The following is a 12,999-nucleotide window of genomic DNA, read 5'->3' on the forward strand; positions in this document are numbered from 1 at the left end:
TTTGGGAGTTGTTTCCTAAAGATCAGTTTTATCTACTTTCTGGGACTCCATCCTTCTCTTCCCAAGTATAAAACTATTCTGATTAACCAGTAATTTCCACTGTTTCTCCTACACAACACTCTTCAGTTAATTTTTAGGTAAATTTTACTTTCCAGATTACCTCACACCCCCAAAATAATCAGAATGGTTAAGCTTCTAAAGCAAAGCCCTCTCTAACAGAGTCAGACAGAATCGGGGAGAGGCATTTTTCACATTAGCTTTCCTCTTCATACTTCAGTGTCCCCCTGTTGGTTGGAGCTTCTAGAGATGTAATACAAGACAAATCTGTAATTTTAAATTTTCTAGTAGCCACCTTAAAAAAGTAAATAAAACAGGTGAAATTAATTCTAATACTATATTTTACTTAACTCAATATATCAAAATGTTATTTCAACATGTCATTAACATAAAAATTACTAATGAGCTATTTTGCATTTTTTCTTTGTACTAAGTCTTTGAAATCCAGTGTGTGTTTTACTCTTAAAGGGCATTTCAGTTTGGACTAGCCACATACCAGTAGCTCATAGCTGTTGTGTAAGACAGTACAGGTCCAGGCTATTTATTTTTGAAGTCCAGTGCAAACAACCCCTCATTCTTTGCACTTTGATAACTTGAATATTTGAGCCTACAATCTTCATTCATTCATTGGTCAACAGCCGCTGGAGTGTTTACTGTGCACAAAGCACTGTGCTAGAAGCTGGAAGGACAAAAGTGAACAAGACATTGTTTGCCCTAAGGCTCAGTCTGTGGGGGTGAGAGACACATAAAGAGACAATTATAAAATAACATGAAAGAACGGTGACAGAGATGCACACTATTTAATGAGCATCTGGATGGGCAGGGGAGTGCTCTAAATGTTTCAGAGGTGGCCCTGAGCTGGCTTCGGAATGTGTGACATGAACTCTGAGAAGGGGATGGGAAAGGGCATTCAGAGGTACTAGCTTGACCAGAGGCGCGCAAATGAGGAATGCTGAGGCCTAGGGAGCCTCCTGAGTGCATGTCAGGGCAGAGATGAATGGAGAGGGAACTGGATAGGTATGCAAGGCCAGACAGAGAAGAACCTGGTATGTCATGTTTAGCTTCTAAACTAAAACATCTCGAAAACTTCCTAAAATTCCATATGAAATGCAAATGGCGCTGGATTTCAGCTTTTGCTGGTAACCGTGGCAGCTCCCCTACACTGGTTGCTGAGTGAGGGCAGGGCCATCTGCTTTGCTCACCACCCTACCCGAGGCTTGCAACACTGCCTGGCACAGAGCGGGCCTGGGGAGTTTACTCGGGCTGAAATGCCATCCTTCATTCTTTCTCCTCCGGGCCTCCCATCTGCCTCAGTGAACTGGAAAAAGAGGAAGAGTGCCAGCCATAGCCTTCCACGCTTCCAATGGCCTCTGGAGTTCACGAACAGGTCTTCACCTTTCTGGGCTGCTTCCAAGTGTATACAATGGAGCTCACCACTCCCCACTGCCCAGGACTGCTGTGTAACTCAAATGAATTCGTGGAAAGTGCCCCCTAAAAATGAAAAGATGCCTCTGGGGACCTTGCGCACACCGAGTGGCACGACCTGCAGAGGTTACCGCCAGGTTTCCATCCTCCGCGCCCGGGAACCGCCTGTCCGGCCAAAGGGTGACTGACTCAGGGCCGGGGCGCCTCCCAGCCCTCCGGCGGAAAGCCACTGCAAAACCGCTTAAGGCGCGTTTGGAGGAGGCGGCCCCGCAGTCCCGAGGGCCTGGGGCCCTGAGTCCCAGCTGCCCGCCCCCGGTATTCGCAGCGGACCCCACCGGCACCCAGTCCCTGGCACCCCCGCCTCGCGCGGCGGCGGGGAGAAAAGGGTGGAGCGGTCCGACTCCCGCAGCCAATGAAAGCTGCGGGTTCCTGGTCCGATCCCCGGCGCGGCTCGCCATTGGTCGCCGCCCGGGTCTCGGCCCACCGAACCTCGGCGACCCGAGCCAATCGCGAGGCGGCGGGCGATCCCGGGCTCCCCTAGCTGCGGGCTACAGGCGCAGAGCGGGCCAGGCGCGGAGCTGGCGGCGGTGACAGGAGGCGCGAACCCGCAGCCCTTACCGCGCGGCGCCGCACCATGGAGCCCGCCGTGTCGCTGGCTGTGTGCGCGCTGCTCTTCCTGCTGTGGGTGCGCGTGAAGGGGCTGGAGTTCGTGCTCATCCACCAGCGCTGGGTGTTCGTGTGCCTCTTCCTCCTGCCGCTCTCGCTTATCTTCGATATCTACTACTACGTGCGCGCCTGGGTGGTGTTCAAGCTCAGCAGCGCTCCGCGCCTGCACGAGCAGCGCGTGCGGGACATCCAGAAGCAGGTGAGCGGCGCCGGGTGCGGCCGGGACTCAGGGCCGGGGGCGGCGTGCGAGGGGATAGCGGGACGCGAGGTGGCGACGGGAGCTGCGGTGCGGGGGCGGCCAGGACTTCCCGGGGGGGTGGGGAGCTGGCGTTGGAGAGGGGTTGGAACGAAACAAATCTGATGGGGGCGGGGGAACAGAACAGGCAAAGTGCCCACTGTGTGCAGGGCATATGCGGGTACCTGGAGGGAGATGAAGAAGGGGAAGAGGGGGAGGTGCGCAGCACTCAGGTAACTCTCACCCGGCCCAAGCATTTCAGAGAAGGAAAGGCTTCCGGGAGGTGGAGCTGGGTCTAGAGATTGGGAAGTATGGGAAATGATTGGGGGAAGGTGTGTGGGTGGAGGGACTGGTGTGAGCAAATGCTGGGAAGCCGACAAGTGCAGGGCAGGGGCGGGAGAACGTCGGAAAAGTCCGTTTGGTGCTAGGCTGGAGAGGGGACTTGATGCCAAGGCCGAGTTTGGACTTTATTTTGTACAGCAAGACGCTTTTGATTGGGTTTAGGATAGAAGACTAAAGCAAGAAGGTAGAACCCAGCCCAGAAGCGGGAGGGAAGAACCTCACAGCCTCTGGTGACGGAGGGCTCACTCCTTGACAAAGGCAGTCGGTCCATCTCTCAGTTCCTCAGGCACCCATGGAGCCTGTGACCTGCTGTGGCTCACAGTGGAGCCTCCTCTGCATCCAAGGACCTGGGCAGTTTCTTGACTCCCTCTGCTTCTCTCTGTGTTCCTCTCTTGTTGGCATCAGGTTGCAGAGAGCTTCTGTTTCCTGCTGCCACCCTTCCGTAGGTATAGCAGCCTCCATATTCTGCTTGCTCCGCGCTGGGTGCTTCAGGCAAGAGCATGAAGATGGATGCGGAGAGACGTTCCCATGAGGCATAAGACCTGGGGCCTGGTGGGAAAACGCAGTGTCTGGAAGTGCTTTGCCCTGTAGCTCTGGATTTTGCTGGTCACAGTCATGGCTCCAGAGCCTCTGCCTGTCCTCCCTCCCCACCTGCACCCTGTTTCCTAGCTCTTTTCTCGAGTTCAAATTCTCCATTTACCTGCTTGTCTCTCCCCTGTCAGACTGTGAGCTCCTAGAATGCAGGGACTGTTATGTGACTCGCCTGTGGCCCATAGGGTCTGGCTCAAAACAGCCTAGCGAGTGCCTATTAATCTCGGCTAAGCCACAAGATTCACTATGAGCAGGAAAACAGGGGCCCAGCTGGACTAGCCTCTACCCCAGACCTGCCAAGTGCCATTGCCATCCTCATAGCAACCCTGGTAGATCTTGTGCCTATTTTACAAACAGGGAAAATTGGGTTTCAGAGTGTGAGTCATGTGCTCAGGAAGACTAGTCAGTAAATGGGGCTGGAACCTAGGTTAGCTTGATTTCAGAGCCTGAACTCTGACATTTCTTCTTTCCCAGGCTTTCCCTTCCCCCCTATAGGTCTGGTTCAGTTGCCTCACACCTGGCTTGTAATAGCTGTCTGACATAGTTGCCCTTTTTTCTGGGCTCTCTCTTTGGCCTCCAGCTTCAATGCAGCACCCCTAATCACTCCCTCCCATCTCTGGGCTTGTATCAAACTCCGTGGCTGCAGATTCAGGCAGGGACGAGACCTGGTTGGTCATGGAATCCCACCTATCATCCCTTTTCCCCCAAATCACAGGAATCTCTTCCTTAATACCTGCCCCCTACTGGCTCCCTGGCCTCTGATCAAAGAAAAGTCCTTCCCCGTGTTGAGCTGTTTGCCTAGCCAGCTACAGTGCAGCCTTCTCCAGGAGACCTGACCAGTATTTGACCAGACTTTTGGTTGCAAGTGAAAGAAGCTCAATTCAAACTGACTTGAGCAAAAAGGGATTTTATTGGCTCAGGTCCTGAAAAGTCTGGGAGTACAACTGGATCAGGCATGGCTGGATCCAGGATCCTCTGTCCCCCATCTCCATCTGTCCATCCCTCTGCCATCTGTTGGCCCTGCTTTTCTAGGTTGACTTCATTCTCTGGAGCCTCTCCCCCTGCAGAGGCCCCAACAGTTTCTGGCTCATATCCAACCAGCTTAGCGACCCCAGTAAAGAGAGAGTGGCTGTCCTGGAACTGGTCTCATTGGCTTGACTTAATGAGATGTCCTTAACCTGTCTCTGGCCAGAAGTATAGAATCAGACCTCAGTCATGTACCCACCTCCTGGGGTAGGGGCGTAGAATCAGTCTCACTTGGACCAAAGGAAGATGGGGATTGTTAGAAGTGGATGAAGAGGAAATGGATGGTCACAGGTCAAAACGACAAATATCCACCTCCCCTGCACTTGTCTATCTCAGCAGAAAAGAAACACTTCCTCCTGCATTTCTGATGGGCTTGTCATCTGTGGGCCATTTGTTCTGTGTTTTGTGCTCTGGTCACTTACCTTAGAGGTTTTGTAAAACCTCTTCCTTCCATTGGCTTGGTGGTCCTTCCCTGCTCCTCCTCTTCCCCTCAAAGTGATGCATGAGTTAACATATACAAATGTTTAAACAGGCCTTGGCATGTGATAAGCCTCCATACGTGTTAGCTATTACCCTGTGAACTGTTACCACAACTCCATCTATCTTTCCTGTCCTGAAGTCAAACAGTCCTGGCTATGAATCTCAGCTCTGCCATTTACCAATTGTGTGACTTTGGACAAGTTATTTTGCTTTTGAGTTTCCTTATCCTCAAAAAAAGGGTGTCATCCTAACTTCCTGGGACTGTGGTAGGAATTACACAAGACAGTGTGCAGTAGATGCCTAGTGTGTTGGGAATACCCAGTAAATGGTCCTCATTTTTATACTTGCTATTATCACCATTACAAAACCTTTTCTGAACTTCCCAGCTAGAGTTAATGTTTTCAGAACACTTCGATCCTCTCTTCTAGCTCTTTGATCATTCTGCCTTGTGGTGTAGCAATATGTTGGCTTTTCTGTCAGCCTTGCTGGCCAGGGAGGTGCCAGAGGGTAGGGCCAGCAGGCCTTTTCATTGTTCTGTTTCTCCAGTGCCTGATGGAGGCATCATTCCCAGCTCGCCCTTGAAGAAAGCAGGGCTGCAGGCTGCTCTGGGGATTCCCAGTGGGGCCAGCTCACCCTCTGTCCTGTGGTTGCAGGTGCGGGAATGGAAGGAGCAGGGCAGCAAGACCTTCATGTGCACGGGGCGCCCTGGCTGGCTCACTGTCTCACTACGTGTCGGGAAGTACAAGAAGACACACAAAAACATCATGATCAACCTGATGGACATTCTGGAAGTGGACACCAAGAAACAGGTGAGAGTAGCACTTTTCCGGGCTCTGGGAGCAGGTGGGGCACTGCCCCTGGTGCAAGTGACTCATAGGGAGATGATTTTAGCCAAGGGCATTGCAGAGTGGACAGGACCAATGCCCACAGTCATAGAAGATACTCCCTGCCATTGCTGTCCTCAAGCCTCACAGCCACCAGGGGAGAGATGGGTCATAATAGCTCAGGGGAACCCTTTGCGTTTCCACAGGAAGTCAGGAATGGGGAATTCATGAGCAAAAATGAGAGGCAAAAAGGAATCTACTTACCCCTTCCTGATAAGGAAGTGTGCTGGTAAAAAATGGGCTACAGAAGTGACTGAGAGGCATGGGTCTTGTTATAAGCTTCCTGGAAACCCTCTTGTTTAATAGCCTTCGAAATGTACATACTTTTTGGCCCGTCTAGTAATTTTACTTCTCGAAACCTGGCTTAAGGAAAAAGGAAATAGGCTTCAGTATAAAGATACCCAACACAGAGTGATTATATCACAGCTTTATTTCAAATTGACAACAACACAATATCCAATAATAGGGGAGTCATTAAATATGCTATGTCTACTTGATGGCATTTTGTTATTATTGTGAGACCTTGGCCAAGTTACTTAATCTCTCTGTGCCATTTCTTTTAATAGCTTTATTGACGTATTTAAAGTGTGGTAAAACTCTTACCACAATCAAGACAACAAACATACCCATCACACCCCAAAATCTCCTCATGCTCCTTGGTAATCCCTTCCTCTAGCCCCTAGCCCTGCCTCTTCCCCTACCCGCCCCCTACAGCCTTAGGCAAACAGTGACCTTTCTGCCACTATAAATTAGTTTGATTCTAGAGTTTATATAAATGGAATCATACAGTACTTTTTGTTTGTCTAGCCTCTTTCACTCAACATCTTTATGTGGAGATTCATCCATGTTGAAAGGTGTGTCAATAGTTCATTCTCTTTCACTGCTGAGTCATATTCCCACACATATTGTGTGGATGTATCACAGCTGGTTTATCCATTCACCTACTGATGGACATTTTGGCTGGCTCCAGTTTGGGGCAATTACAAATAAAATGGAACATTTGTGAACAGTCTTTGTATGGGCATATGCCTTCCTTTCTCTTGGGCAAATATCTAGGAATGGAATGGCTAGATCATAAGGTGGGTGTACATTTAACTTTTTAAGGAAGTGCCAAATTTTTTTTCAAAGTGATTGTAGCATTTTACATTTCCACCAGCAGCGTGAGTGTTGTTCTTGTTCCACATTGTAATAAACTTGATATGGTTAGTCTTAATTTTAGCCATTCTAATAGATGTGTAGTAGTTTTTCATTGTAATTTTAATTCACATTTCCCTAGTGACTAATGACCTTTTCATGTGCATGTTTGCTATTTGTATATCTTCTTTGGTGAGGCCTGATCAAATCTTTTGCCAATTTAAAAAAATTCAGGTGGTTTTCTCATATATTCTGGAAACATCTTTTTTTTTTTTTTTAACTTTTAAATTAAGTGGTACCTGTACAGGTTTGTTATATAGGTAAACGTGTGTCATGGGGTTTGTTGTACATATTATTTCATCACCCAGGTATTAAGCCTAGTACCTATTAGTTATTTTTCCTGATCCTCTCCCTTCTCCCTCCTTCCACCCTCTGATAGGACCCAGTGTCTGTTGTTCCCCTGTATGTGTCCATGTGTTCTCATCATTTTGCTCCCACTTATAAGTGAGAACATGCGGTATTTGGTTTCCTGTTCCTGCATTAGTTTGCTAAGGATAATGGCTTCCAGCTGCATCCATGTTCTTGCAAAGGAACATGGCTGCATAGTATTCCATGGTGTATACGTACCACATTTTCTTTATCCAGTCTACCACTGATGGGCATTTAAGTTGATTCCATGTCTTTGCTATTGTGAGTTGTGCTGCAGTAAACATACACATGCATGTGTCTTTATGATACAATGGTTTATATTCCTTTGGGTATATATACCCAGTAATGAGATTGCTGGGTCAAATGCTGCTTCTGTTTTTTGGTCTTTAAGGAATCACCACACTGTCTCCCACATGGTTGAACTAATTTACACTCCCACCAACAGTGTATAAATGTTCCTTTTTCTCTGCAACTTCACCACCATCTGTTATTTTTTGACTTTTTAATAATAGCCATTCTGACTGTGTCAGATGGTATTTCATTGTGGTTTTGATTTGCATTTCTTTAATTATCAGTAATGTTGAGCTTTTTTTCATATGCTTCTTGGCCACATGCTTGTCTTTTGAAAAGTGTCTGTTCATGTCCTTTTTATGTTCACTTTTTAATGGGGGTTGTTTTGTTCTTAAGTTTGTTTAAGTTCCTTATTGATGCTGGATATTAGACCCTGAAACAACACCCTTTATTAGATTCATGATTTGCAAATATTTTCTCACAGTCTGTGGCTTCTCTTTTGAAAACCAGAAGCTTTATTTAGTTTTTCTTTTTGAGACAGAGTTTCACTCTGTCGCCCTGGCTAGAGTGCAGTGGCATGATCTTGGTTCACTGCAGCCTCCGCCTCCCAGGTTCCAGTGATTCTCCTGCCTCAGCCTCCTGGGTAGCTGGGAGTACAGGCATGTGCCACCACACCCAGCTAATTTTTTGTATTTTTAGTAGAGACGGGGTTTCACCATGTTGGCCAGGCTGGTCTCAAACTCTTGACCTCAGGTGATCTGCCTGCCTTGGCCTCCCAAAGTGCTAGGATTACAGGCGTGAGCCACCACGCCTGGCCAAATCAGAAGTTTTAATTTTTCCCAATTTGTTAATTTCTTCTTTTATGCATTGTGGGGGTTTTGTTTGTTTGTTTATATTTTTGTTTTTTGAGACAGAGTCTTGCTCTGTGGCCCCGGCTGGAGTGCAGTGGTGCTATCTCAGCTCTCGGCAACCTCCATCTCCCAGTTTCAAGCAATTCTTGTGCCTCAGCCTCCCAAGTAGCTGGAATTACAGGTGCACACCACTACACCTGGTTAATTTTTGTATTTTTAATAGAGAGGGGGTTTCACCACATTGGTCAGGCTGGTTTCGAACTCCTGGCCTCAAATGATCCACCTACCTTGGCCTCCCAAAGTGCTGGGATTACAGGTGTGAGCCACCGCGCTTGGCCTACTTTGCGTTTTGATATTTTATTTAGGAAATCTTTGCCTATCCAATGTCAGAAAGGCTTTCTCCTATATTTTATTGTAGAATTTTTATAGAAACCTTAAAGTGAAGCTCTCTGGGCCTGGAGTTTTCTTTGTAAGAAAGTTTTTAAGCACAAATTCAATTTCTTTAATAGGTACTGGGCTCTTCAGTTTATTTATTTCTTCTTGGGTTAGCTTTGGTAGTTTGTGTCTCAAAGGTATTTGTCCATTTCACTAAGTTGTATAATTTATTGACATAAAGTTGTTCACAATACTTCCTGTAGATATCTGTAGCTATGTCAAGTCTTTCATTCTTGATACTGGTATTTTGTTTCTGCTCTTTTTTTCCTGAACAGTCTGGCTTAAGGCTATTGAATTTTATTGATCTTCTCAAAAGCTAGCTTTGATATCACTGATTTTTCCCTTTGTGTGTGTGTGTTGTTTTCAATTTCATTGATTTCTGCTTTGGTCTTTATTATTTCATTTCTTTTCTTACATTGGGTTTAATTTTACTCTTTTTCTAATTTTTTAAGGTTAAAGTTTAAGTCATTGACTTAGACCTTTTTTTTCTAATATAAATGTTTAGTGCTATAAATTTTCCCCTAAGCACTGTTTTAGAGGCAGCTCACAAATTTCTATATGTTTTCTTTTTATTTCAGTTCAAAATACTTTGATTTTCCTTTTGATGTCTGCTTTGACCCATGGATTATTTAGAAGTATGTTGATTTTTTTATCACTAGTTTTGAGCAATTTTATTATGATGTGCTTTGGTATAGTTTTATTCATAATTCTTGTTTGGAATTTGGCGTAATTTTTCATCAAATCAGGAAATTTGGGGGCCATTATTTCTTCATCTATTTTTCTGTCCCCTCCTTTTTCTCATCTAGTTTAGAGACAGCTAGGCCTATATATTAGGCCATTCAAGTTGTTCTACAGCTCAGGTCATTGAGGCACTGTTCTTTTAAAAAAAATTTTTTTTCCTCTCTTTCATTTTGGATGGTTTCTGTTGCTGTGTATTTAAGTTAACTAATCTTTTCTTCTGAAATTTCTAATTTGCTGTTAGTGCCATCCATTGTATCTTTCATTTCAGACATTGTGGTTTTCATTTCCAGAAGTTTGATTTGGATTTTTTTTTTTTTTTGAGACGGAGTCTTGCTCTGTCCTCCAGGCTGGACTGGGTGCAGTGGCGTGATTTCGGCTCACTGCAACCTCCACCTCCTGGGTTCCAGCGATTCTCCTGTCACAGCCTCCCAAGTAGCTGGGATTACAGATGCGCACCACCGCGCCTGGCTAATTTTTTTGTATTTTTAGTAGAGACGGAGTTTCGCCATGTTGGCTAGGCTGGTTTCAACTCCTGATCTCAGGTGATCCGCCTGCCTTGGCCTCCCAAAGCACTGGGATTACAGGTGTGAGGCACTGCGCCTGGCCGGATCTTTTTAATATATTCTTAATGTCTCTAGTTAAATTTTTGAATATAGAGAATATAGTTATTATAAATGTTTTGATGTCCCAGTTCACTAATTCTAATATCTATGTCAGTTCTGGGTCTGTTTGATTGATTGATTTTTCTCATTATGGGTTGAATTTTTCTGCCTCTGTATGCCTGGTAAAATTCTATTGGATTCTGACATTGTGATACTCTGACATTTTACCTTTTGGGGAGCTGGGTATTTTTATGTTCCTATAAATTTTGAGTTTTGCTCTAGGAGGCAGCTAAGTTACTTGGAAATAGTTTGATCCCACTGGGTCTCAATTTTTTAGATGGGGCCAGGGAAGTATTTAATCTCGAGTTAATTATGAGGCAAGATCATTTTGAGTACTCTACACAGTGCCCTGTGAATCATCAGGTTTTCCAGTCTGGCTTGTGGGAACAGACACTATCTCCTGCCCTGTGTGAGTCCCTGGTACTATTACCTGTTATCTTTTTTTTTTTTTTTTTTTTTTTTTGAGACAGAGTTTCACTCTTGTTGGCCAGGCTGGAGTGCAGTGGCGCAATCTCGGCTCACTGCAACCTCCGCCTCCCGGATTCAAGCGATTCTCCTGCCTCAGCTTCCTGAGTAACTGGGATTACAGGCACCCACCACCACGCCCAACTAATTTTTTGTATTTTTTTTTTTAGTAGAGGCGGGGTTTCACCATGTTGGCCAGGCTGGTCTCAAACTCCTGACCTCAGGTGGTCCACCTGCCTTGGCCTCCCAAAGAGCTGGGATTATAGGCATGAGCCACCATGCCTAGCCTATTACCTGTTGTCTTTTCTGGCAGTTTTTTCCCTGGCTTCAGCCTCAGGTAATAGCCTCATGCGTATTTACTGAGTAGTACTCAGTTGAATTCCCAAGGACGCCTTTTGCATTTCTTCAGTTTTTTCTCTGTGCAACTCTCTCCTCTCCAGTACTCTATCCTGCACACTGTATTCACCTTGGTCTTCTGGAACTCTCACCTCTTTTTTTTTTTTTTTTTTTTTGAGACAGAGTCTCGTCCTGTCATCCAGGCTGGAGTGCAGTGGTACAGTCTTGGCTCACTGCAACCTCCATGGGTTCAAGTGATTCTCTTGCCTCAGCCTCCTGAGTAACTGGGATTACAGGCGCCTGCCACCACACCCAGCTAATTTTTTGTATTTTTAGCAGAGGCAGGTTTTTGCCATGTTTTCGGGCTGGTCTTGAACTCCTGACCTCAGGTGATCCACCCACCTCGGTCTCCCAAAGTGCTGAGATTACAGGCATGAGCCACCATGCCCAGCCTCACCTCCATCTTTTTAACTCGTAGAAAGTCCACTGGACTCCACCTGGGTTTCCCTCCCTGCACTGCCTAACTCCAGGCAGTTAAATGGGCCATCCCTAGAGCTCACCTTTTTTAAAAATAATTTTTTATTTTTTTATTTTTAGGTCTTGCTATGTTGTCCTGGCTGGTCTCGAACCCCTGGCCTCAAGCAATCCTCCTGCATCAGAGCTCACCTTGTTTCCTGTCTCTGAGGGATCACTAACTTTCATTGTTTATGACCACTGCATTGAAAACTCTTATTTCATATATTTTGTCAGGTTTTTTTTTCAGGCAGCAGGGTAAATGTGATTCCTGTTATTCCACTTTGGCTAGAAGTTGAAGTCCAAGGGATGTATACATTAAAAATCATGTGTTCCAAGAATGTGTAATGATAAGAGATGATGGTCATAGTATAGTGTTAAATTTTTAAAAGGCAAAACAGAAAATGAGGTATGCTTTTGGTTTGTGTGTGTTGTGTTAAAACATACAAAATAGTGTGAAAGGAAAATCTTGGGGCCCCCAAATTACTAAACTAAGGGAAAAGTCAAGCTGGGAACTGCTCAGGACAAACCTGCTTCCGCAGTCTATTCAAAGTCATCCCTCTGCTCACTGAGATAGATGCATATTCTGATTAGCTCCTTTGGAAAGGCTTATCAGAAACTGAAAAGAATGCAGCCATTTGTCTCTTATCTACCTGTGACTGCAAGCCCTCTCCCTGCTTCAAGTTGTCCCCGCCTTCCTGGACAGAACCACTATACTTCTTACATATATTGATTGAGTGTTCTGTCTCCCTAAAATGTGTAAGATCAAGCTGTGCACCAGCCTCCTTGGGCACATGTTGTCAGGACGTACTGAGGCTGTGTCGGGGTGCACATCCTCAACCTTGGCAAAATAAACTTTCTGGATTAACTGAGACCTGTCTCTGATATTTGGGGTTCACAGTACCAATATAGTATGTGTGGGAAAAAAAAAAAACCAAAGTAAATACACTCTGTTATTAACATTAGTAATTCTGAAGAACTAGGAAGGGTGAATTTTTTTTTTTTTTTTTTTTTTGAGACGGAGTCTCACTCTGTTGCCTAGGCTGGAGTGCAGTGGCACGATCTCGGCTCACTGCAACCTCCGCCTCCCGGGTTCAAGTGATTCTCCTGCCTCAGCCTCCCAAGCAGCTGGGACTACAGGTGCCCGCCACCATGCTTGGCTAATTTTTGTATTTTTAGTAGAAACAGGGTTTCACCAAGTAGGCCAGGCTGGTCTCAAACTCCTGAACTCAGATGATTCACCCGCCTTGGCCTCCCAAAGTGCTGGGATTACAGACATGAGTCACCACGCCCAGCCAGGATGGGTGATTTTTGTTTTCTTCTTCACTTTTGCTGTATCTTCTAAGTGAATGAGTATTTCTCCTGTAATTTAGAAAAGGGTAAGTCAAATATTTAGTATAAAGATACTTGAAGGGCGAGGTTGAACACTAGCTAAC

At 45.7% G+C, this 12,999-nt stretch overlaps 1 protein-coding gene across 1 annotated transcript in view; it reads left to right on the forward strand.

Moving 5' to 3' along the window:
* The first annotated feature begins 1,964 nt into the window (after nucleotides 1-1,964).
* DHCR24 (24-dehydrocholesterol reductase) overlaps nucleotides 1,965-12,999 on the forward strand; it is a 38,648-nt gene continuing 27,613 nt past the window's right edge. Inside the window, exons 1-2 of the mRNA XM_001153930.7 lie at nucleotides 1,965-2,347; nucleotides 5,476-5,631. Coding sequence (XP_001153930.1) covers nucleotides 2,117-2,347; nucleotides 5,476-5,631 — 387 coding nt within the window. The 5' untranslated portion in view covers nucleotides 1,965-2,116. The remainder of the gene's footprint in view (nucleotides 2,348-5,475; nucleotides 5,632-12,999) is intronic.

The sequence above is a fragment of the Pan troglodytes genome, chromosome 1, assembly GCF_028858775.2.
Source record: "Pan troglodytes isolate AG18354 chromosome 1, NHGRI_mPanTro3-v2.0_pri, whole genome shotgun sequence".
In the NCBI taxonomy this organism is placed as follows: domain Eukaryota; kingdom Metazoa; phylum Chordata; class Mammalia; order Primates; family Hominidae; genus Pan; species Pan troglodytes.